This window comes from Pseudorasbora parva, chromosome 10 (assembly GCF_024679245.1).
Source record: "Pseudorasbora parva isolate DD20220531a chromosome 10, ASM2467924v1, whole genome shotgun sequence".
NCBI lineage: Eukaryota > Metazoa > Chordata > Actinopteri > Cypriniformes > Gobionidae > Pseudorasbora > Pseudorasbora parva.
In genome coordinates this window covers 29,434,646-29,459,873 of record NC_090181.1, presented here as the reverse complement: position 1 = coordinate 29,459,873, position 25,228 = coordinate 29,434,646, and the positions used below count along the sequence as shown (strand labels likewise).

The 25,228-nt window shown below is 35.1% G+C and overlaps 1 protein-coding gene and 1 long non-coding RNA gene across 2 annotated transcripts in view; one reads left to right on the top strand and one right to left on the bottom strand.

The window, feature by feature from the left end:
• si:ch211-266g18.10 (axoneme-associated protein mst101(2)) overlaps positions 1-25,228 on the bottom strand; it is a 64,850-nt gene that overhangs the window by 29,075 nt on the left and 10,547 nt on the right. The window contains exons 23-74 of the mRNA XM_067454417.1: positions 25,011-25,061; positions 24,819-24,866; positions 23,769-23,804; positions 23,469-23,510; positions 23,263-23,310; positions 23,124-23,171; positions 17,234-17,275; positions 17,067-17,105; positions 16,871-16,894; positions 16,365-16,409; positions 16,216-16,251; positions 16,088-16,126; positions 15,713-15,760; positions 15,584-15,628; positions 15,442-15,483; positions 15,286-15,333; positions 15,156-15,212; positions 14,989-15,033; positions 12,911-12,958; positions 12,773-12,820; positions 12,632-12,676; positions 12,464-12,508; positions 12,325-12,372; positions 11,593-11,640; positions 11,437-11,484; positions 10,111-10,158; positions 9,973-10,020; positions 9,823-9,870; positions 9,690-9,737; positions 9,517-9,564; positions 9,383-9,427; positions 9,176-9,220; positions 9,030-9,077; positions 8,904-8,951; positions 8,397-8,444; positions 3,637-3,684; positions 3,491-3,547; positions 3,355-3,399; positions 3,099-3,143; positions 2,962-3,009; positions 2,768-2,815; positions 2,629-2,676; positions 2,455-2,502; positions 2,327-2,371; positions 2,156-2,203; positions 2,017-2,064; positions 1,863-1,910; positions 1,727-1,774; positions 1,546-1,593; positions 1,225-1,272; positions 1,053-1,100; positions 925-969 (exon numbers count right to left, since the gene is read on the bottom strand). Coding sequence (XP_067310518.1) covers positions 925-969; positions 1,053-1,100; positions 1,225-1,272; positions 1,546-1,593; positions 1,727-1,774; positions 1,863-1,910; positions 2,017-2,064; positions 2,156-2,203; positions 2,327-2,371; positions 2,455-2,502; positions 2,629-2,676; positions 2,768-2,815; positions 2,962-3,009; positions 3,099-3,143; positions 3,355-3,399; positions 3,491-3,547; positions 3,637-3,684; positions 8,397-8,444; positions 8,904-8,951; positions 9,030-9,077; positions 9,176-9,220; positions 9,383-9,427; positions 9,517-9,564; positions 9,690-9,737; positions 9,823-9,870; positions 9,973-10,020; positions 10,111-10,158; positions 11,437-11,484; positions 11,593-11,640; positions 12,325-12,372; positions 12,464-12,508; positions 12,632-12,676; positions 12,773-12,820; positions 12,911-12,958; positions 14,989-15,033; positions 15,156-15,212; positions 15,286-15,333; positions 15,442-15,483; positions 15,584-15,628; positions 15,713-15,760; positions 16,088-16,126; positions 16,216-16,251; positions 16,365-16,409; positions 16,871-16,894; positions 17,067-17,105; positions 17,234-17,275; positions 23,124-23,171; positions 23,263-23,310; positions 23,469-23,510; positions 23,769-23,804; positions 24,819-24,866; positions 25,011-25,061 — 2,400 coding nt within the window. The remainder of the gene's footprint in view (positions 1-924; positions 970-1,052; positions 1,101-1,224; positions 1,273-1,545; positions 1,594-1,726; positions 1,775-1,862; positions 1,911-2,016; positions 2,065-2,155; positions 2,204-2,326; positions 2,372-2,454; positions 2,503-2,628; positions 2,677-2,767; positions 2,816-2,961; positions 3,010-3,098; positions 3,144-3,354; positions 3,400-3,490; positions 3,548-3,636; positions 3,685-8,396; positions 8,445-8,903; positions 8,952-9,029; positions 9,078-9,175; positions 9,221-9,382; positions 9,428-9,516; positions 9,565-9,689; positions 9,738-9,822; positions 9,871-9,972; positions 10,021-10,110; positions 10,159-11,436; positions 11,485-11,592; positions 11,641-12,324; positions 12,373-12,463; positions 12,509-12,631; positions 12,677-12,772; positions 12,821-12,910; positions 12,959-14,988; positions 15,034-15,155; positions 15,213-15,285; positions 15,334-15,441; positions 15,484-15,583; positions 15,629-15,712; positions 15,761-16,087; positions 16,127-16,215; positions 16,252-16,364; positions 16,410-16,870; positions 16,895-17,066; positions 17,106-17,233; positions 17,276-23,123; positions 23,172-23,262; positions 23,311-23,468; positions 23,511-23,768; positions 23,805-24,818; positions 24,867-25,010; positions 25,062-25,228) is intronic.
• On the top strand, positions 17,620-19,603 carry LOC137090695 (uncharacterized). The gene is made up of 4 exons (XR_010907945.1): positions 17,620-18,167; positions 18,277-18,336; positions 18,468-18,605; positions 18,785-19,603. It is a non-coding gene; the product is annotated as an uncharacterized lncRNA (long non-coding RNA).

Below are 25,228 nucleotides of genomic sequence, written 5' to 3'. Positions count from 1 at the left end.
TCTATAGGTACTCAAGATTGACATGAGATTGACTGAAACTGAGTGTTTCACCCCCCCTTTAAGGCATATTCAGACGATGTCTGCTTGGATACTCATCAAGATGGACATGTTGACATACTTCTTGTGTGAGTTGGTCCTCTTAAGCGCAAGACTTGAAAGAAAACTCAATAGTTGCCGCTGTGAGACGAGTGCACGCTCTCGGATGATGCACAGCGTCAGATCTACTCACTCCGCGAGTCTCACAGCGCGTCTTCACGCGAGTGATGACGGAGAAAACGACTGGTCATATGCGCACATACGGCAGCACTCGCATGCATTGAACAAAGTTTACAAAGAGGTGAAACAGCTCGGTAGGTGAAGCGAGTTTACCCGCCACAACTCGAAATCAGCCGCATTTGGCAGGTGGCGGTGCTAATTTCCATCCCTGGTGCGTGCCCTCCGAGCCGATCTCAGACTGAGCGCCCCATTGTTTTTTAATACTTATGGGGATGAAAATAAATATATTCATAAATACTTAATACACATAATACAAAAACTCTTTTGACAAAGCTTGAACAAAATACTTTCAAAATTTAAGACTTTATAAAGCCGTGATAAGACTTTTTAACACTTTATAAGGGTCTTAATTTTCCCAAAATTGATTTATCACCTTTTAATACTTTTCAAGACCCCGCGGATACCCTAGTTATACATGAGCCACTATACAGTGGGAAGGCAACATTACACACATGGCGATTTCATTAACATCCATACCTTTCTTTACAGGAGCTGGTTTAGCTTTCTCCTTGATGACTTCAGCCTCTGAAATGGCAATGATAATATTTAGAGATTGTAAAATATCTTGAAGTTATGAGAATATAATATTTACTTTATTCTTTAACAGAATAAAATCACATAAAATTAATAAATAAATAAAAAACTTACCTTTCTTCTCAGGGGCTGGTTTAGCTTTCTCCTTGACTTCAGCCTCTGAAAAGATCATTTTGTTTACTGAAGAGGTTTTAGTCTTTAACTGATCATGTTTATTCAATAATTAACACAGTAAATCAAACCTTTCTTTTCAGGGGCTGGTTTAACTTTCTCTTTGACAACTTCAGCTACTAAAATTTTGAAAATATGAACATATTTAGTGAAAAGAAAATACATATATTACTTTAATGTACACATTTTTTGTTTTAAAGCACCTACTATCGTTTTTTTTTGGGATAAAAAAAAAAACCTCACCTCTTTTTGGTTTCGGTTCGTGAGCCTTTACTTTAGAAACTTCAGACTCTATCAAACAGTATTTTTTCATGTTATACATGAGCCACTATACAGTGGGAAGGCAACATTACACACATGGCGATTTCATTAACATCCATACCTTTCTTTACAGGAGCTGGTTTAGCTTTCTCCTTGATGACTTCGGCCTCTGAAATAATATGATGGAATTTAGAGATTGTAAAATATCTTGAATTTATGAGAAAATAATCTTAACTTAATTTTAACAGAATAAAATCACACAATGTAAAAAAAAAAAAAATCCACAAAAAAAAAACAACTTACCTTTCTTTACAGGAGCTGGTTTAGCTTTCTCCTTGATGACTTCGGCCTCTGAAATAATATGATAGTATTTAGAGATTGTAAAATATCTTGAATTTATGAGAATATAATCTTAACTTCATTTTAACAGAATAAAATCACACAATGTAAAAAAAAAAAAAATCCACAAAAAACAACAACATACCTTTCTTTACAGGAGCTGGTTTAGCTTTCTCCTTGATGACTTCAGCCTCTGAAAAGATCATTTTGTTTCTCATAAAAGTTTTAGTTTTTTTTCTAACTGATAATGTTAATTCAATATTTAACACAATATATCAAACCTTTCTTTTCAGGGGCTGGTTTTACTTTCTCTTTGACGACTTCAGCAACTAAAATTTTGAAAATAAAACCATATTTAGAGAAAAGAAACTGTATGCATTACAGTACTAGTTTTCTATAAAGCACCTATTATTTTTTTGTGTTAAAAAACCTCACCTCTTTTTGGTTTTGGTTCGGGAGCCTTTTCTTTAGAAACTTCAGACTCTATAAAACAGTATTTTTTCATGTTATACATGAGCCACTATACAGTGGGAAGGCAACATTACACACATGGCGATTTCATTAACATCCATACCTTTCTTTACAGGAGCTGGTTTAGCTTTCTCCTTGATGACTTCGGCCTCTGAAATAATATGATAATATTTAGAGATTGTAAAATATCTTGAAGTTATGAGAATATAATCTTTATTTTATTCTTTAACAGAATAAAATCACATAAAATTAATAAATAAATAAAAAAACTTACCTTTCTTCTCAGGGGCTGGTTTAGCTTTCTCCTTGACTTCAGCCTCTGAAAAGATCATTTTGTTTACTGAAGAGGTTTTAGTCTTTAACTGATAATGTTTATTCAATAATTAACACAGTAAATCAAACCTTTCTTTTCAGGGGCTGGTTTAACTTTCTCTTTGACAACTTCAGCTACTAAAATTTTGAAAATATGAACATATTTAGTGAAAAGAAAATACATATATTACTTTAATGTACACATTTTTTGTTTTAAACCACCTACCATCTGGTTTTTTTTGGCATAAAAAAAAAAAACCTCACCTCTTTTTGGTTTTGGTTCGGGAGCCTTTTCTTTAGAAACTTCAGACTCTATCAAACAGTATTTTTTCATGTTATACATGAGCCACTATACAGTGGGAAGGCAACATTACACACATGGCGATTTCATTAACATCCATACCTTTCTTTACAGGAGCTGGTTTAGCTTTCTCCTTGATGACTTCTGCCTCTGAAAAGGCAATGACAATATTAAAGACTATAAAATATCTTAAATTTATAAGAAAAAAAATCTTAACTTCATCTTAACACAGAAAAAAGATAACTCACCTTTATTCTCATGTAAAATTATATAACAAATAAAACAGTAAATCAAACCTTTTTTCACAGGGGCTGGTTTTACTTTCTCTTTGACGACTTCAGCCTCTAAAATGAAATGATGATATAAAAGCATTAGCATTGTCTTAAAACTGACTGACATTTTTGCCATTATTCGTATTAATAAATTGCAGTACCTTTCTGTGGTGCTGGCTTTGGTTTTTCTTTAGTTTTCTCAGGTACTACAAAAATGAGAGTTTAACTTTAGAACTTTAACTTTAAAATAGCAGCTGTAATTTTGTGTTACTGTAAGTTAACATATAAATTGTCAAATATCCTGTAATAAACATATCAGTAATATTAGCAAAGTAAGCATAGAATGAAATCATAATTGTCAACATTTTCTACTGTGCTGATAAATCAGCAATATTAAGACATCTATTAGAAATGTACCTTTTTCTTTAGAGACAAGTTTTGTCTCTTCCTTTGGAACTTCAACTGAAAGGCATTAGAAGATAAATAAAAAAAATTCAGAGCAAAGCATATAATATGACATTCAGGTGTTCAAAACTGCACACACATATAATACCTCTCTTTGCAGGTTTAGGTGTTGGTTCAGGTGCCTTTTCTTTTGGAACCTCCGGCTCTATAAAATAGTACAATTTGGTGTTATAAATCATCATCATACATTATAAAAGCAACAATATATGCAGATTTATTTAAATTAGTGTATACCTTTCTTTACAGGAGCTGGTTTAACCTTCTCCTTGATGACTTCAGCCACTGAAAGGAAATCATATTTGTTTGTGAGAAAATATTAATTTGATCTTTAAGTTGAGGGTAAAATCACACATGAAATGATGACGTTTACCTTTTTTTTCAGGGGCTGGTTTGGCTTTTTCCTTGATGACCTCAGCCTCTAATATGTTGAAACATTATAACATTATGTACCATTTAAACATTATAGTAGTGTAATATAACATTTTGCTGTGTTATTTTGATTTTTAAAGGGGGGGTGAAATGCTGTTTCATGCATACTGAGCTTTTTACACTGTTAAAGACTTGGATTTAGAGGTCGACCGATAGTGGATTTTACCGATTTCGATAGCTAGGTTGGACCACTCTTGCCGATAACCGATTAACACATTTAATCATTTAGCAGACGCTTTTATCCAAAGCGACTTACAAAAAAGGGGAGAGCAATAGAAGCAACGAAACAAACAAGGCCAACAACCTGTAAGAGCTGTAAGAAGTCTCAATTAATTAGCACAGTACAATATTTTTATTTTATTTATTTTTTTATAGCCATCTACAATAGCCATCTACAATAGCCACCTACAACAAAAACTCACGTACGCAAAATACAGAACACTGGATTTTGATAGCCATGATAACAACCCATTAGGACTAAGGCTGTTGCCCCAACTGTTGTCGTTAATGCAGATTCAGTGGCCCAATGGGTTGGTTTTGTATGGCATTCTAGCTAAACGCGCAGCAATAGCCATCTACAACAAAAACTCACGTACGCAAAATACAGTACACCGGATTATGATAGCTATGATAACTATGAAACACACCCGCCTGAAGGCACAAATCCGGATGAGAGACGTAGATATGATCCAGGAGTGTGCGCTTTTTGGTCGTTGCTGTGGTGATCAGTAAGTGCTATTCTGTATTGGTCAGGTGCAATTGGAAAAGATGTGTCTTAAGATGTTTTTTAAAAATGGCTACAGACTCGGCAGCACGAATTGAAATCGGCAGGTCATTCCACCAGGTGGGAACGGTCCAGGAAAATGTCCGTCAGAGCGATTTCATGCCTCTTTGGGATGGAACCACGAGGCGCCGCTTACTCGCAGAACGCAAGCTTCTGGAGGGTGTGTAAGTCTGAACAAGTGAGTTTAGGTATATTGGTGCAGAGCCAGTGGTTGTTTTGTAGGCGAGAACTAGTGCCTTGAATTTGATGCGAGCAGCCATTGGCAACCAGTGCAGTCTGATGAAGAGAGGCGTAACATGCGCTCTCTTCGGCTCATTAAAGACCACTCTTGCCGCTGCATTCTGGATCAGCTGCAAGGGTTTGATAGTGCATGCTGGAAGCCCAGCCAGAAGAGCATTACAATAGTCCAGTCTGGAGAGAACAAGAGCTTAATCGACCGATAGTTTTTAAAAAGCTACTAGATTAAAATTTAAATAATAATAACAAATTAATCATATTTACATATGCAATTCTAAATTGCATATGTAAATATGAATATATTAAAATTATAAGTTCTCACAGAAAAAAAAAATCTACAGAAAATAACTAAAACATTAAAATATTACGAAATGTTTCTTTAGCTATAACCTAGAAACATGTAAGTGAATATCAGGTAACAGACTGCAAGTCCCATTTGTTAAGAAGGATTTATTAGCTTATTTAGCTAGCTTACATGAATGATATGCAATATACATTTTACACCGTGTAATAATAGTTAAGCAATACAAATGTATCTTAATCATTCATGTTAGTTCATAGTGCATAAAAAAGGTTAACAAATAAAACTAACAATGAATAATACTTCTACAGCATTTATTAACCTTACTTAATGTTACAAATGGAATATTGGATATGATGTATTATAATGCATTACTGTATTATATTCAGTGTTATTTCATATAAATCCAATTAGCTTTTTTAGAACAATTGACGGTCTTCTTATCAAAATAACAAAATATGTATTGAAATCAAATGCGTTTCTGTTTATATTTCTGTCGGATGCGTGACCATACAGTTTGGTTTCTTACAGAACTAGTTGTTACATCGCTTTAACTGCTTGAGGTAAATGTTAATGTTGGCGTCCTCTCAGCCTTGACGACAAAGCAAAGTACATCCATACTGCTGTTCTTTTGTTGCTAAAGCATCTAGTCACCAAAAAAAAAAAATACTTTATAATGATTTGGCAAACATGTAGGGAAGTGGTCTGCAGGGGCGTGGGACTGGGGGGATAAAGGGTACTGAGTAACCAGGGCCCGAGGCAGGGAAGTCCGTTTTCTATACATACACATACATGGTACGGGGGCCCAGCAAGATGGTTTGTACCCAGGGCCCAAAATTTGGTGCTACGCCACTGGTGGTCTGTATTCATACCGGTTCCCTTTTGCTGTTTTTCGCGTCAGAGCGCTCTGTGCAGCGTTCGATGAAGCGCGCAGCCTCACGTGTTAATGTAAACAATCAGTGATAGTTTTTTATTTGGCCTCTAGAGGCCGCTCTCGCGCTATATAATACCAGCAGACCCTTCTCAGAGCTCTCGTAGGCTACTGTTACCCCTTTTCCACCAGAATGAACCGGGTGCTAGTTCGGAGCCAGTGCTAGTGTCAGTTCTAAGTTGGTTCGACTTGAGAGCCTTCTAAGAACCGTTTGCTTTTCCACATGCTAAGAGCCACAACAGAGCCAGGTCTTACGTCATTCCAGAGTCCTGCAAGGGTCCATCCCAGACCCGTTAATATTTATTTGCCCGTTACCCGATCCGTGGCCGCAATAAATCACACACGCTAAAATCATTCCAATTAAAATGCTTTATTTTTTTTTATATTGCACTTCTCTCAACATCAACAGCATCATGAATGGGCTAAAGAAACAGGCTAAAGTGCCTTTATAGACTTGTTGTCAACTATTTTATATACTTCACTCACCAACGTTACTATTACTTCATCCATTGCTAATCCTGCAACGCTCGCTCCATCTGGGCTACGAGTGGCATAAACAAAAGTCACAGTGGTGGTGACGTGATGGATCATATGGCATATCGTTGTTGCGTGTATGTGTAATGGTAAATTGGACATAGAAATTGTAATACAGTATGTTTGGGGGGGAAGAAGGACGACCGGATCGTTTTGATCGTTTTTCGAGAACCGGCGAACATTTAAGACTTAACCAAACAAAGCAAAAGTAACGCGGCCCCTCACGGACATCTGCCACGCACACACATAATAAAACAAACACAACTCAACGTAAAATCCAGGTCTGGTGATCTCTCGTCCTCATATGCCGCCGAGCTCCCTCATGAGAGGATTTGAGACCGGTGTGGCTCACAGGTGACACTCATTCGCCATCACGCCCCGGTCTCACTCGCTCCTCCGCTTTGCTACAGCACAGAAAAATATTGCACATATTTTTCATCCGCGCTTCTACCCGCTCGCACGGAATTAATTATCCGCCGCACCCCGTCCGTGTATTTTATAATGAATGTCACAATCCACCTGTTTTAGCCACTTTTATGCCCGCGGGTACCCGACCCGTTGCAGGACTCTACTGCTAGCGAGGCAGCGGGAAACACACACACACACACACAATTTCCAGGCGTGTTCTATCTAATGCATTGACGCTGCGCAGACCAACCCACATATGATATCCAAATACTGCGCGAGCGATTCAAAAGCATAAGGAGTCGTTGGCGCTCGCTCTACTTTGATGTAATACGCAATCAGTCTGCACAGCGTGCGCCGATGCATCTCGAACAAGCCTTCCCTCAGTGGCTCATGGCTTAATGATCCTACATCAGCATTAAAACGCCACAAATCCAACGCATTTGTGCAGCTTTCCATGATTTGTATAGACGGAGATTACAATCCAGCAGCTGTTAGCTTGATTAGCTGCTATTGAAAAAATGGCGGTCACAGGTTTGTGTTCATCTTGTTGATCACGGTAACGCCGCCCCCAGCCGGTGACGCAAGCGTTTTTTACTTCTAGCCCAGCAATGTTTTGGTGTTACTTAAGAACCACTTTTCCTGGCTCGGAGCTGGTGCTTTGGCTGTGGAAACACAAAGAACCAATTTGAAACTAGGCTCTGGCTCCGATTTAGCACCAGCACTGCCTTGGTGGAAAAGGGGTATGTGTAATGACAGCACCCTTCTCAGCGCGCGCGCGCGAGCGACCAGAGCGAGAGCAAATGCATGGCACCCATAAACATTATTTAGAGTAACGTTTTCTTTTCCGCGATGTCAGCTTTCAGAAGCTCTCGTGCTGTAGCTGCGCGCTTGTGATTCTTTAGCTACGCCCACGATACGCCTCCAGCCGCTCGTTTTTTTCGAAAAGACTTGGTACAGCCTATCTTTCTTTTATAAATATAATAAAACTAAAGACTTTTCGGAGATATGAAGGATGCAGTACTACTCAATAGGTACTCAAGATTGACGTGAGATTGACTGAAACTGAGTGTTTCACCCCCCCTTTAACAGAGTAAAGCAAACCTTTCAACTTAAGAGCTGGTTTAGCCTTCTCTCTGACAGCTTCAGGCTCTACAAAACAGATGGATATTTCAGTTTCATTGTGTCAAACAATGTTTTTCTACACAATTTTCTAGAAGGCCTGTTGAGAAAACTCACCTCTTTTGGGTTTTGGCTCAGGAGCCTTTTCTTTAGTAACTTCAGGCTCTTTAAAAGAGTAAAACTGTGGGTTTTTTTGTTGCATGTGATAAATGATTATAATAATGTCAAAATCAGTAATATGCCATCCATACCTGTCTTTATAGGAGCTGCTTTAACTTTCTCCTTGATGTCTTCAGCCTCTGAAATGAGAATAATTATAAAAATATTTAGAGATTGTAAATGTCTTGCTTTCATCTTTCTTTTCTTTACCTTTTCAGGTAATCATGTGAAAATATTTAGGGAATAGAAACAAATCAACATATTGGAATGATTTCTGAAGGATCATGTGTAACTGAAGACTGGACTAATGATGCTGAAAATTGAGCTTTGCCAAATAAATTGTGTTTTAAAATATATTCAAATAGAATACAGTTATATTAAATGGTAAAAATATTTCACAATATCACCATTTTTGCTGTGATTTAGGTAAAATAAAGACAGCATTGGTGAGGAGAAGAGACTTCTTTTAAAAACATTTTAAAAATCTTACCGATCTAATTAAACTTTAGAACGGTAGTGTGTATTTATTATTTTTTGAGCAAAACATCAACTGGATTTTTTAGTTTGGCTGAAAGCACACACGAAATGATAACTTCTACCTTTCTTCTCAGTGGCTGGTTTAGCTTTTTCCTTGATGACTTCAGCCTCTAAAATGTTGATGATATAAAAACATTTTAGCATCACACTTTGCTTATTAATTTCATAGGTAACACACTGAATCAAACCTTTCTTCTCAGGAGCTGGTTTAGCTTTCTGCTTGATGACTTCAGCCTCTACATTTATGACAAAATATAAAGTGAAAACAAAAGGTTAACATTATCTTACAACAGAAACTGTCATTATTTTCACAAATTAACGCAAGTAAGCACACCTTTCTTTGGTGTTGGCTTTGGTTCTTCTTTAATTATCTCTCGTTCTACAAAGCATAGAAGAGTTTAATGTTAAAAAGTCCGAAATTGTTGCGACTTCTCTCATGACATAATTTATCATAATGTTCTTTGTAACATTTATAAAAGCCTAACTCAAACTAAAATGTATGATTTGTTTCTAGCAAATGGAATATACAGTATATGAATACCTTTCTTTGATGGTTCAGGAGCCTTTTCTGTAGAAATTTCAGGCTCTATAAAACAGCATTTTGTTGTGTTATGAATAAACATCATACAGTGGAAAACAACAGTACACACAGGATGATTTGTTTGACATCCATACCTTTCTTTACAGGAGCTGGTTTAACTTTCTCCTTGATGACTTCAGCCTCTGAAATGAGAATAAATAATTATAAAAATATTTAGAGATTGTAAATGTCTTCTTTTCATTATCTTAACATGTATGATACCACAAATTGAAATCCCTCATGAAGCTAAGTTAATGATAACTCTTACCTTTCTTCTCAGGAGCTGGTTTAACTTTCTCCTTGATGACTTCAGCCTCTGAAATGAGAATATGACAAATATGTTTAGAGAAATAAAAACATGTTGGTAATGATGAATCATCAATCAACACAGCAAGTCAAACCTTTCTTATCAGGGGCTGGTTTAGCTTTCTCTTTAGTAACTGCAGGCTCTACAAAAAAATTGGAATTTCAATCATGTTAAATGCACCTATTAAATCTCTGAAATAGTAACAGGCACAGTTGTAAAAAGGGACTGTGGGGAAACATCTCACCTTTTTTGGGTTTTGCTTCAGGAGCCTTTTCTTTTGCAACTTCAGGCTCTATAAAACAGTTTAAAATGGATCTAATACGACTGATCATACAGCAGAAAGCGGAAGCATATATGCAGGATAGAATTTAATTTAATTCACCTTTCTTGACAGGAGCTGGTTTAATTTTCTCCTTGATGACTTCAGCCTCTGAAATGAAAATTTTTCAGAGATTTAAAAATAATTAGAGATCATACATGTTTTCTTTGCATTATCTTAAAGGGGTGATGAGTTGAGAAATCAACTGTTCCCTTGAGCTTTTGATATATAAAAATTCATGGTAATATAAGAATATCCTGTAAGTTTCAGAGCTGAAAACTCCCTTTTTAGTCAAAGAAAAGCTTTTATAGACAACAGGACCAGAAAACGTTCGTGTCTGCATCTTGACGGCATCTGTTGCGAAACGCCCCCTCTACAGAATAATAAGCCTGTCCAGGGCACATCTAATTCAGTAGCCCCGGCCACTGACTCGTAAAGGCGTACGGATCACGCTAGCCAGCAGCAATAAACATGAGGAAGAAGATAGCAAGATATTGTGGAAGAACACAGTCTGATAAGCTATAAGCTTCCTTCAGATCCAAATATTAGGAATGTGTGATACTTCATTTATTTTTAATGAAGTTCCAGCTCAAGCGGGGAAGACACGTGTTCGCTTTATTTAACTGCATTTAAGTCTCAGGTCGAGCTGGATTTGCAGACATACTGAGATTGAAACACACGGCTGTGCCTTCTAAATTGGATCCGACAGGAATGGTGCAACACACTTATGTGAGTAAAAAGTATTTTTTATACGTAATAGTAGTCTCGGGGCTATGTGTTTTCCAGACGGGCTACCAAAACGTACGCCCGTCGGCAGGCTGGTGAATCTCAAGTGGTGAAATAATATTCCTTTCTTGATCTGGGCATGCACGCACGTGTGTGTGTGCATGTGCACGAGGTTTGTGCTAATATCCACCGATCGAGCAGGCCATGTAATACAAAAATAATATTCCAATCAATTTACGGGTGGATGAGAAATACATCATTGTGTTTGTTTGATAAAGATGTTTACGAGCCCTGTGGTCGAGAGAATCATTCTGGTTGCCGCTTTCAAAACAATCCCTCCCTCATGTGAACTGAACGGACGGGAACTGAAGCTCATTAAATATGCAAATCTTATCCAATTCTAGCCGTGGGTGTTTACTTCCAAGCCTCCAGTACAGCACGCCCATCAAAACCCAGCGTTCAGGAGAGAGCCTCAAAACCAGTGCAGAAAATGTTTTTGAATGTAAAAACCACACAAACGTCCTTAGTTGACCTCAGACAACAGTATACATTTTTTTTTTTAAAGCCAGTTCATGACACCTTTAAGATTTTATTTTAAATTAAATTAATTTTTTTACCACAAATTGAAATCATTTACGAAGCTAATTAAATGGTAACTCTTACCTTTCTTCTCAGGGGCTGGTTTAGCTTTCTCCTTAACAACTACAGGCTCTGGAATGATATACAAAAACACTTAGAGGAAGCCAAAGAAGTCCTTTTGGATAATATTATATTTTGCTTGGAGGAAACATTTAAATATATAAACATAGTGAATCAGACCTTTCTTCTCAGGGGCTGGTTTAGCTTTCTCTTTGATGACTTCAGCCTCTAAAATGATGATAATATAAAATATTTTGCATTTAAAAAAACAAGAATTCAGTTTAATCTTAAAAACTGGCTAAAAGAAAACATTAACTTTCATTGATATCTATTTCTTCTTTTTTTAAGAGCTGTTTTCACCTTGATGGCATCAATCTCTAAAATGGCAATGGTGTCGGGTTTTTAAAGATTTCCTTATGAAAATGTTAATTTACTTCTCACCCTTTTTTCACCACCTTAGGGGCTGCTTTAGCTTTTTTATTTGATTAATTCAGCTTATGATATATTATAAAAACATTTAGGGAAAAAAGAAACATTATTCTAAACTAGTTTTAAATCTGGTTATTTTCAATACATTAAAAAATAGAATATAAAAATCATAGGATATAGATAATGGTCATAAAAAATGTTCTTTTGTCATTTTAGTATGGTAGATTTTTTTCCTATATATATATATATATATATATATATATATATATATATATATATATATATATATATATATATATATATATAACACACTGTCTGGCTGTGTATATATATATACATTTTATATATAAATATATAAAATACTTGCAGGATAACGTTTTTTAGGGAAAAAAAATCTTAAGGTGTCTTTTCTTTAGTAACTTTATGATACGACACGGTTTCATGTGATGAACAATCACACAAGCATTTGATTCACATGCATACCTTTCTTTACAGGAGTTGGTTTAACTTTCTCCTTGATGACTTCAGCCTCTAAAATTGTAATGATATAACATGTTTAGAGATTTAGATTTTCTTTAATATTGTGAGTTTGTGGAAATAGTCTTAGAACAGTAAATCAAACCTTTCTCGGGAGCTGGTTTGGCCTTTTCTTTGATAGCTTCAGTTTCTGAAATATGTGAAAATATAAAATATTTATAGACCCAAAAGTCATGAAATTTCAAGTTCTATAAGAAAATAATTTTAATGTGATGAATAATCATTAGACAAAAACATTTATTGACATCCATACCCTTCTTTACAGTAGCTGGTTTTGCTTTCTCCTTGACTTTAACCTCTAGAATGGTAATGTGGAGATTGTAAAAGGTATTGTAAAAGGTATTTAAATATTATCTTTTGAATTTGTCTACATAGAATATAACCATGAACTCACCTTTTTTCTCAGGGGCTGGTTTAACTTTTTCCTTAATGACTTCAGCCTCTAAGATCATGATAATGCAAAACATATTTAAATTTTTTTTTTTTTTTTTTGAGAAAAGGATAATTTTATTCTTAATGCAGAAACTCAAACCTTTCTTCTCAGGGGCTGGTTTAGTTTTCTCTTTAATGAATTCAGCTTCTAAAATATAAAAAAATACAACTGAAAAATACAAACAATTAGCATTATCTTAAAAAAAAGACCACATGTAAACCATAATGCTTAAAATAATTAATTGGTTTGAGTAGGGTAAACTTAAATTAAGCAAATTAGTTAATAAATCAAGTGAACTTTTATGAGTATATAGAACTTTCTTTTTAAAGTAATCTGAATTGTTTCATTGTTTAATAGATTTTAATAGAAACTGGGCTGGGATTTCTATTTCCCAGCATGCTTTGTCATGACACTCAAAAGACAGAGTAAATAATAAAATTATTTGATATATAATCTTTTTTTCTGCAAGATTAAGTGTTTTTTTTGCTAATTTCAGCCCAACGCAGTTATCATTTTCACGTCCATTGCAATGCTGTTTAAATAGCAAATGCACTCACGCCCATAAATGCATGGTCTGAAAACCATGCACTTATGGAATAGTGCACTCATAGGTGTGTTCAGGTAGCCTGAAGTGGTCATACTCAATTCTAGTCAGAATATGAGTCTGAAACTGAAACTCCATTGGGCTGTGATTATGAGGCGTGTTTCAACCGAACCAGGAAAGACATCAATTGGATAGACCTACAACCAATCAGAGCAACAAAGCGACGCATTGTCAAATATCAACAGAGCTCAACTGCACTGTGTTGCCAAGTCCGCGTTTTTTCCCCCGCGGGTTGTTTTTTATGTCTGTGAGTTGAAGCGACTATTATGTGATATATAGACCCATGAGTGCGAATTTTAGCAGGCAACCTTGCCAAAATAACACACATTTTACCCCCCAAACAGCATTTCCCCCCCGGAGAACCCCCCGAGAAGCTATTGTTTAGGGCTAGAATTTGGCGGGTTTTGTTGTAAAAACTTGGCTACCCTGTCTGCACGCGCACTGGTATCAGGCTGGAATACACGATCTTTGCCAGTGTTTTAAAAAAATAAAATAATTTAATGATACACAGAGTACTTACCCAACATGATCATCATTTCTGAGAGAAATTGTGATGGTAAATGCATATACAAACAAGCTCTCCATTTAGGATTCGAACAAATATAATCCAAGCCCCTTTGATGACGTGCATGATTACGTTACTGTTGATCATCTGTTTGTCATCGTCTAAAGCCCGCCCTGATGATTTAATTGGTCCAAACCGTTTCTTTTCGGGGATAATTACTCCTCTATGGAGCAAGGCCAGACCGAACTGCCCGACCTAAAAATGTTGTGGGCAGGGCTAAATTCGGCTGGCATCCAGGCTAGTGTTCAGGCGCATTATTGGCGCATTGCTATTTTGAGGCAACTGAAAATGACTGCATTATTGAACCAACAAAAACCTGGTCTAAAGTCAATAGTGCAGTATTTTTTTTTTTTTAAGGGCACGTCTGTAATATACGCTTATAGGCGGGTGCACAACACTTTTATATATTAAAAATAAAAGGATTCCTCCCTGAAGAAGTGTTTAGTCTTTCCGCTTGCAAATTCCACCATGGTGCAAGAGCAACTAGCTTTTAAAGGGAATGGGAGATAATACTCTGATTGTTTTGTTGCATGCTACACCCAAAACACACCCATGAATCATGTAGAGAGGCACAACCCTTTCGGACCATGCGCCTGGCGCACCAACCATTTTTCTGTTGTTAAACTTGGAAAAGTGGATTCAGGCCCTAACGCCCTAACTTAGGGAACTTAGGGAAACGCCCTAAGTTCACCTGCCCCATGCGCTCAGATCGTTAAAATAGGGCCCGTAGTAGTTTTTAATGGTTTCTATGCTATTTACAAGAGTTCTGGTTACTTTGAACTTTGAATTACTTAACTTAAAAATTTTGATGTAACACTGCTTTTTCAGGTTTACAATGCAGTGAAAAAAATTTAAGCATTATTCTCCCTAATATATTGAAAAAGGGGTTACCTTTCTTTGGTATTGGCTTTAACTTTAGAATTTGCAAATGTACGATAAATCAACAGGGCACAGCATTACATAATTAGTAAAAGTGATTTTAAATTGACAGGAAAACTCAATATGTACCTTCCTTTTCAGGGACTGCTTTTTCCTTTTCCTTTAAAACCTCAACTGGAAAGACAACACAAGTAGATTAATATTTGTTTCTAAAAGCTTGCATGAAAATATATGTGAGGCATACATTCATAATGGCTAATTTTAAAAGATAAAAAGCAACTATGATATATTAACACCTTTCTTAGTGGGTTCTGGTTTTGGTTCAGGTGTCTTTTCTTTAGCAGCTTCAGACTCTATGAGACAATATCACGTGATGAATGATCCTCATTCAGTAAAAATCAAAAGTAATCTCATTCACATCAATACCTTTCTTCACTGGAGCGGCTTTAACCTTCTCCTTTATGACTTCAGCCTCTAAAAATAATTTTAGAGATTGTAAATGGGTAACGTTATTAGCGGAAACTGAAAGAATCATACATAAAATGGATAAAATATAAAATGTTAAAATAATAGTACTCTTACCTTTCTTCTCAGGGGCTGGTTTGGCTTTGATGACTTCAGTTTCTGAAATATGTGAAAATAAAAAATATGTATAAGTTCCATAACAAAATAATATTAATGTGATGAATAATCATTAGACAAAATCACTTATTAAAATCCATACCCTTCTTTACAGTGGCTGGTTTTGCTTTCTCCTTGACTTTAACCTCTGGAATGGTAATGTGGAGATTGTAAAAGGTATTTAAATATAATCTTTTGAATTTGTCTAGATAAAATATTAACATGAACTCACCTTTTTTCTCAGGGGCTGGTTTAACTTTTTCCTTAATGACTTCAGCCTCTAAGATCATGATAATGCAAAACATATTTAGATTTGTTGCTTGTGTTTTTGTATAGTTTAATCTTAAATGCTGTTAGATAAAATAGGGTAACATTTTATTTTACAGTGTTCTTGTTACACGTCACATTACCATAGTAAAAAAAGTAAATGATGCATAATTACATGCAACTAACCCTCATCCAAACCCAAATAGTAACATGTAGTTAATTAATATTACTTACATATACTAGTTAAATATATAATTACATTGTAACAATAAAATGTAAAAACCTTACAATAAAATATAAACGAAAATAGTAATTTAATTCTTAATTCATTAAATCAAACCTTTCTTCTCAGGGGCTTTCTCCTTGATGGCTTCAGCCTCTAAAAGGATGATAACAAAATAATTAAAGCATTTTTCTTAAAGCTGACTGACAGCTTTACATTAATACAATACAAATTAACTAATGAACCTTTCTTTGGTGCTGGCTTTGGTTTTTCTTCAGGTGCTGGGAAACAAAACGGTAAGAGCAGAGTCATAATTGACTTTTTAAGTTATTTAATCATTGACACAGGGTCTTATAATAAATAAAAGTGCTTTTCTGTATTTCTTAATCTTTACCTTCCTTTTCAGGAACAAGTTTTGCCTTTTCCTTCACAACCTCAACTGTAAGGATTAGAAGGTACATTTTAAGACAAACTTGTAATGTAAAAGTATCTAATTTACTGTTGCAAATGTTGATAAAGAAAATATGGTCCCACTTTATATTAGGTGTTTTAAACTACTAAGCACTAAGACCGAAATTAATTTGCTTTGATACAATGAACTTACAATGAACAAATGAACTTATTGTGTATATACATGTTAAAAAATATACCTGCATGTAATTACAGCTGCAATTAATATCTGTAAATACATCTATAATTACACTGTTGACCTTCCCTGGCCTTTTAATCCACCCTTAAACTTACCCATGCAACCAAACTCGTCCCTAACCATACCTACATCCCACCTCAATAGCAGCACAAGTGTTTTTTAATACAATATGAACACAATAAGTATATTGAACATAGTAGTTAAGGACACCTAATATAAAGTGTGACCAAAAATACTGTATATCTCACTACCTTTCTTTGGAGGTGCTGGTTTCTCTACAAAACACAGATATTTCACTTTCAATAATGTCAATCAATGCAACTTTAATTCAGCTTCAACTTATGAAATAGTATGATAAAGTCTCCCTTTTTATGGAATAATTAAACTAACTGCTGATAAAATATGTAACAATGCTTGGTAAATGGTTTTTAACATTCAAGAACACACCTCTTTTGGGTTTTGGTTTAGGTGCCTTTTCCTTAGTAACTAGTAAAACAACAAATACCAACAACAAAGAATGACAAATAACAAAAAAACATTAGTAACATTGTTTTTTTATGTCATGAATGATACAGTGGAAAGCAACTGCAGGATGATTTCATTGTCATCCATACCTTTCTTTACAGGAGCTGCTTTCTCCTTAATGACTTCAGCCTCTGAAATGGCAATGATATGAAAATATTTAGAGAGAGAGTAAATGGCTTTCTTTAGCATTGTTTTTAAATAGCATAAAAGCACACATCCACACTGTAAAATTTTTTTATTTTATTTTGTTATTTCAACAAAAAAATTTCAGTAGAGATAACTAGATTGTCCAGACAACAAGGCATTTTAAGTTTTCTTGTCCTCAACTAGACTGAAAGTTAAGTGAACAAGTATAATTGTTGTTTTAACTCAAAAACATATGTTGAAATAACTAAACTAGATTTTCTGTTGAATGAACAAGTATAATTGTTGTTTTAACTTACAAACATAAGTTGAACTGTTCTGTATTTTACTCCAATTATACTTTAGTCTATTTATTTAACTACAGTAAACTAAACTTAATCTACTATGTGCAGCTGATTTATATACAACACTCTAATTATATAGATATGAGCACATTTATTTAACTTACCGTATTTAATACGTACCATTCCACACCATATAAACCAAGTCTTAATTCAAGGAGTCAATGAGTAAAGAGTTTTTGTATTAACACGGCTAGTGAAAACAGCGCCATCTGGCGGAGAGGATAATTATGTACATCCAGGAAATGCACGTGCTGTATGCGCGCGCCCCCGTATCCCCTCCCCCACCGACTGACAGACCAGACGCCATTTCCCTTCAATCGCAATGCTGAGCAAATGAGTAATGTTTACACCGGCATAGTGTTTTATCTCATTAACAGTATGAAGTTTATAACATTATATTGTGGTAGGATGGTATGTGTGTGTGTGTCCGTGCGCACCTAAACTTAGAGATATCTTCTTTGACTCGCGGTGCAGAGCGGAGGATAGAAACAGGCGACTGAGGCGAGAGAACTTTTTTACAGGGAAATATTGTAAAGTAAGTGTTTTATCTCATTAAACCATTTGTTTTTCATAATTTATTGCTTTATACCAATATGTAACTTATATGCTGTGCGCGTTTAAACGAGCCAAAATTTTTCTCTCAGGGGACATGACTCACCGTGCAGTGCAGACATGGAGTTTACTTTTAACCAAGATAACACAAAGTAAGTTACGTGTTTAACCTCATCTACAAAGTGTATTTATGACATTATATTGTTTTATAATTATATTTGTGTGTGTGTGTGTGTGTGTGTGTGTGTGTGTGTGTGTGTGTGTGTGTGTGTTGTGCTCCCAGAGACGTTGAAATACAGAGTTCCTAACGTTACACGCTTTTACCTCGCGGGGTTCATGGAGCTCTCAACAACTCGCGCCGTCTATTTGTTCGAATGGTTGGAGGTGGACAGCCGTTTCACTATATTTGCTGCAATTTCTGGTAAATATTAACTTTATGAATTTAAATAATATCAAATTGTGAAATTTGAAGTATTCAGCCCTAATTAAATCACATTGAGTCATTGTACAGTGTAAACATTGCAACATGTTGTCAATAAGCCAATACATTTTTATTTTTATTTTTATTTTTTATGTTTTTATCTATGGCTCCTTGACAAGAAACTGAACTGGTTTACGGATCGGATGAAACTACATCTCGCTTCACTGCATGGTCTCTCTCTCAGATCGCCATCAGATACAGATAAGTTTCATGAAACTCCTTGAAAATTATTAAATGTGAGTTTGAATCGATACAGGTAAAATAAATAACTATTAAAGGGTAAGTTCACCCAAAAAGGAAAATTACCTCATGATTTACTCACCCTCAAGCCATACTAGGTGTATTCCAGACGAATACAATCGGAGTTATATTTAAAAAAAAATCTAAAGCATTATAAATGGCAGTGAATGGCAGTCCAAATTTTTAAGCCCAGAAAAAAGTGCATCCATCCATTGTAAAAGTAATCCACATGGCTCCAGGGGGGTTAATAAAGACATTCTGATGTGAATCGATGGGTTTGTAATGTAAAAAGTTATAATGTAAAATATGTAGCTTCTGGCGCGACGGCCTTCCGTATTAAAGTTACGGAAAAAGTGTAACTGGCACGGCGATGTCGTCGGATGTAGAGGGGAAAAAAAACGCAACTGGCGCAGCGACGGCATCGGGCATGGTGTAAAAAAAACGTAATTGCCGCGACGATGACGTCGGACGTGGCGTAAACCTTTTGAACTTCGAGAGACATTACACTTATTTCGTAAGTTGAGGGCGGTCCGCCAGAAGCCTTTATTAACCCCCCGGAGCCTTCTGGATTATTTTTATAATGGATACAGGGCTTGACATTAAGCATGTTCATGTGCTTGTCCGGAAAAAAGTTTGATATTTTGTGTGTTTGTGTGTGTGTTTTAAATATAATTTATTCTGAAGCAATATGCTGACCAGTATTCAATCAGCTTTGACATATTTAAATCTGCATATTTGTGATTTTTTTAATTATTATTTTTTACTTTATATAAAGGGCATTTCCCCTCTAATCTTATTAAATATAGACTATGCTTCAGGTTTCATTTTATATTGTAAAATTTGATCTATACATTAATTTAAAATAAGACACTATAAGGGCTGTTACCAATCACATTAAATAATTTACACTGAAAAATTTAATTTGCATTAAATAATGTTTTGAAATTTGTATTTTTGGATAGACCAATAATGTTTAAACATCAAACCAAACCTCCAGTAGGTGGTAGCAGGTGGCCGTTTTAATGAGTGAGTCATTGAGTCGTTCATTCAAACGATTCATTCAAACGCTGAATCGTTCAGTAACACACATTTTGCTGTGACGTGTTGCGGTTCTGCTCTGAATGATTTTCACTGCTGAAATAAAACAAAACATTAAATATTGCTTCTTAAATGTAAGTGACTTTAAGGGAATGTTAATTTAAGTGAATGTTAATTAATTGTTTTGCTATGAACTGTCATATGAAGTCAGTGTCATTTTCAGTCGTGGTGGTATTCAGGAAAACAGGTCAAGTGTTGTAATGTCTTCTCTAGAGGCTGCACAAGTGTCAACAGCGCGACCTTGTTATCGTCAGTTCATTATATATTATTATCCACTATCAATCGCCACTTACACTAAATTAATGCAATCATTCTTGCATTTTGGTGATTCGCTAGCTATTTTTTGTTTTAATCAGGTCCATCGGGCATGTAAAATTCTCTTTCACTTGTCCCTTCGAAAAATCCACAAGCGTTAATGTCGAGCCCTGGGATAGATGCACTTTTTTTCTGGGCTTCAAAATTTGGGCAGCCATTCACTGCCATTTATAATTTTTGGATTAGCCAGAACTTTTTTTAATATAACTGATTCAGGGCTCGACATTAACGCTTGTCTGGGACAAGTGAAAGAGAATTTTACTTTCCCCATTGGACAAGGGCCTGATTAAAACAAAAAATAAACTAACGTTAGCGAATCACCAAAATGCAAGAATGATTGTGCATTAATTTAGTGTAAGTGGCGATCGATAGTGGATAATAATATATGATGAAATGACGATAACAAGTTTGCGCTGTTGACACTCGTGCAGCCTCTCGAGGAGAAATTACAACACTAGAGCCATTTAAGCTGTTTCCTGAATACAATCACGACAGAAAGTGACTCTGATTTCATATGACGGTTCCATAAACATTACATTAACATTCACTTAGTCACTTACATTTTAGATGCAATATTGAGTGTGTTTGTTCTATTTCAGCAGCGAAAATCGTTCACAGCAGAACCGTAACGCGTCTCACAGCAACTGAACGATTCAGTGTTTGAATGAATCGTTTGAATGAACGAATCAATGGCTCACTCATTAAGACGGCCACCTGCTGCCACCTACTGGAGGTTTAGTTTCATGTTTAAACATACTTTCTAACATTTGTATTTGTCTATTCAAAACTACAAATCTCAAAAAATTATTTAATGTAGTTGTGATTTTTCAGTGTAAATTATTTTATTTGATTGGTAACAGCCCTTATATTGTCTTATTTTAATTTAATGTATTGATCAAATTTAACAATATAGAATGAAACCTGAAGCAGCGCCTTTATTTAATAAGATTAGGGGGAAAATTCCCTTTATAAAAGGTAAAAATATCCTACATTTCAAATGATTCAATTTTTTTTTTTTAAATCACAAATATGCATATTTAAATATGTCAAAGCTGATTGAACACTGGGGAGAATATTGCTTCAGAATAAATTATATTTACAACGCACACACGCACGGAAAAACAAAAAAATATCGAACTTTTTTCCGGACAAGCACATTTTTTATTGGGCCAAGTGAATGAACTATATGAAACAAGAATGTAATACACCTAGGATGGCTTGAGGGTGAGTAAATCATGGGCTAATTCTCACTTTTGGGTGAACTAACCCTTTAATATGACAGTGGTTTTAAATGTTGTTTTTGTTGCTTTTTTGCATTTGAATATTGCACTTTACTAGTAGATACAGCATGAAATAAACATGTATGAACATCAGAGAATATGTTTAAAGATACAGTACAATGTATGAAATCTGTATTGTCTCATGTAATCGCAGTGTTTCAACTGCGCAAACGTCAATAAATAGCTTTTAAGCAATGTCATGTCACATTTACCTCAGAAAAAATATTCTGTCAGCTAGAAAAAGTATATTTACTATATTGCATAGTTATTGTATTGCTGTTCTTTAGTATTTAATGTATGTTTGAATAAATATTTTATGACAGCACCACTTAAAATTTGTATCTGTGTCTCATTTTTTTCCAGCCAGATGATGATGAGAGAGACATTGTTCATGGGGTTAATGTAGGGCATCTTGTCCATGAGTGAGGACATCAGACATGATAGTGCCTTCCCAGATGATGTTGTGGATGTGGATGTCATACTAGACGGAGATTGTGGTCATGGATCTAGAAGATGCCCTAAATGCCTTTGCCACACTGTTTGGGCTCGAGCTATGAGGTTATCCAACTTTTTATTTTATTTTTATTTCTAATCTAGGTTTAATGGTTGGGGAGAGCTGCAAAGCTGAAAAAAATGCAGTGAGGTAACACTGGTGCATATGTGCTGTTTATGCTCATTGATAAATGTACTGAAGCTTGAGAGCTTACACATTGTTAATTAAAATGAACTTAAATTAAATTTAAATTAAAATGGTATAAAGCCAAATCAGAGGTGTTTAACAGTCTGTGCCGTTTCTTTTTGCAATTTTCTGAAGAAAGGACATTTCAGACCTTTTGTGTGGTTGTTTTTGGTGTTTGTTTTTGCAATAAATATAAATGTGTACTGATATGTGTTGCTGTGATTTTAATTTGCTATAGGTTTTATTCTAAATCAAATGTAATTTACAAATCAATATAGTAATGCAATTAATACTTATTAAAGCAGCTTTGCAACCAACTGAAGTGAAGTTATGATGACTAGAACATTTAAGTTCAGAAAACTAAAGTGAAGTTATGATGACTAGAACATTTAAGTTCAGAAAACTAAAGTGAAGTTATGATGACTATAACATTTAAGTTCAGAAAACTGAAGTGAAGTTATGATGACTAGAACATTTAAGTTCAGAAAACTGAAGTGAAGTTATGATGACTAGAACATTTAAGTTCAGAAAACTGAAGGGGAAGTTTTTATTACTAAATGGAATTAGTTCAGATAACTTATCCAAATAAGTAAGAGAAACTTAAAAAAACCAATGCAAAAAGATAACAAAATATATTAAGTTAAGTCAACAAATAATTTTTTACAGTGCAGTTAAAATAATGATAAAATAATAAAAACATTTCTTGTCAGGGGCTGGTTTAACCTTTTTGATGACTTCAGCCTCTGTAATGATGATAATATACCTTATATATATATATATATACACTTTTTTTTGCATAATTTGTTTTATATTTTACTTAGGGAAAATGTTGATTAATGCAGATACCTTTCTTTACAGGAACTGGTTTAGCTTTCTCCTTAATGACTTTAGACTCTAAAATGGCAATGATGAGAAATACTTTTAAAACTGTAAACTGTTTACTTTAGCGTTATCTTAAGCTGTGGTTTTGATTGTTAATGCTGACCTTTCTTCTCAGTCGCTGGTTTGGCTTCCTCCTTAGTGACTTCATCCACTACATTGTGATGACAAAAACATCAAGAAAACAAAATATTAGCATTATCTTAAAAATGGGTAGAAGACATTAGCTTGCCATTAACAGCACCTAAAAATGTAATAATTTACTTCACTGTAATATGTCATTATTATCACAAATAAATGTGTGTAGTGTACCTTTCTTTGTTGGCTTTGGTTGTTCTTTGATTATTTCAGGTTCTGTTAAACATGGGATTTATTAAACATAAACATTTTTTGGAATGTGACATGCATGAGTTTTGTCTAGTATTTATTTTTAAAGATTTGCAAAATGTAAAAGTATACACAGATCATGCATAACATTATGACCACCTTCCTAATATTGTGTTGGTCTCCCTTTTGCTGTCAAAACAGCCCTGACACATTTATAGATTAAAGATTGATACTTTATATATCCTTTACAGGAAATTATATCATCATGGCAGCTTCAACACTCACCACTCAACACAACACCACACTCAAGTCTTTTACAATCTACAATACAAAACATTTAAAATAAATAGTCCCACCTAAAAATGTACATAAATGCAATAAAAAATTTACCCTAATATACAAGTAAATACCCTATATATGTAATTCCAATAGTTAATCCTATTATATGCATAGAACATTAAATAATCTAATAGCAGTCGATAGAAAGGACTTCCTGCTACGCTCAGACTTTTGCATTTAAAGGCTGCAACATACTTCGCAAGAACAGAGAAAAAACGTTCTCGCTCCCAGGGCTGCGAGAAGAAAATGATGTCATTTCGTTCTCGCAGCCCTGGTTTGGGAGTTCTTGCAGCTTGTTCTCGACACATCGCCTGAGCAGAACTTTTTTCTTGCGGGTGTCCGAGAACTATTGTGTGATTGGTCAGAGATTCAATGTGAGCATGGTTAATGCGGAGAAGCGCAGATGATCGGCACCTGCTTTTCTCGTGAAGTATGGAATGTACTGCCAGAACGAACTTTGTTCTTGTTCTTGCCACCTCGAGAAAACAAACAAATTTCTTTGTTCTTGAAGAGTATGTTCCAAGCTTAAGGTGCAGGTGTTCAGCACTCCAAGAGTGTGTAGTGGATGCGTGGAGTTAGACATTATAGATCTCAGCTTAGAGAGTATTCGTCACTCCGCCACCACCTGTACAGTATCGAATTCAGTCCCTGCAATGGAGCCCGCTTTCTTGATAAGTTTATCGAGTCTGTTTCAATCTCTTGTATGTGCACCCTCTCCCCAGCACACCAGCAACACCCCACAAGAGCTTCAGTTTTGGACATGCTCTTACCCAGTCGTCTAGCCATTACTATTTGGCCCTTGTCAAGCTCACTCAAATCCTTACGCTTGCGCATTTTTCCTGCTTCTAACACATCAACTTTGAGGACAAAATCACTTGCTGCCAAGTATATCCTGCCCACTAACATGTGCTGTGATGAAGAGATAATCAGTGTTATTCACTTCACCTGTCAGTGATGTTATGCCTGATCGGTGTATACTGCATACAAATGTAATACCTTTCTGTAGAGCTTCTGGTTTAGCTTTCTCTTTGGTAATTTCAATCTCTATAAATGAATGATTGTTCAGTTTTAATCTAGTCAAACAGTTAAGCAAATGCATATATATCTGTATAGCAGCTTCAGACTTGGAAACTGCACTTAGAAAAATGGCTGTTGCAACTTGTGTCATAAGACAGAGAAAATTTCTACCTTTCTTTGGTGCAGGTTTTGCTTTTGCCTTATCAACTGCAACAGCAAGTTCTGTAAAATGTTGAGATATAATATCATAATATTATCTTAGCTTGAATATCTATTATCTAATGGTTACTGATATATTACATTGTAAAAAAGATTATTGAAATTATTATTGAAATAATTTTTACCGGGTTCAGTTTCGCATTTCCTATTGTCTTTTAATCTTAAATAGC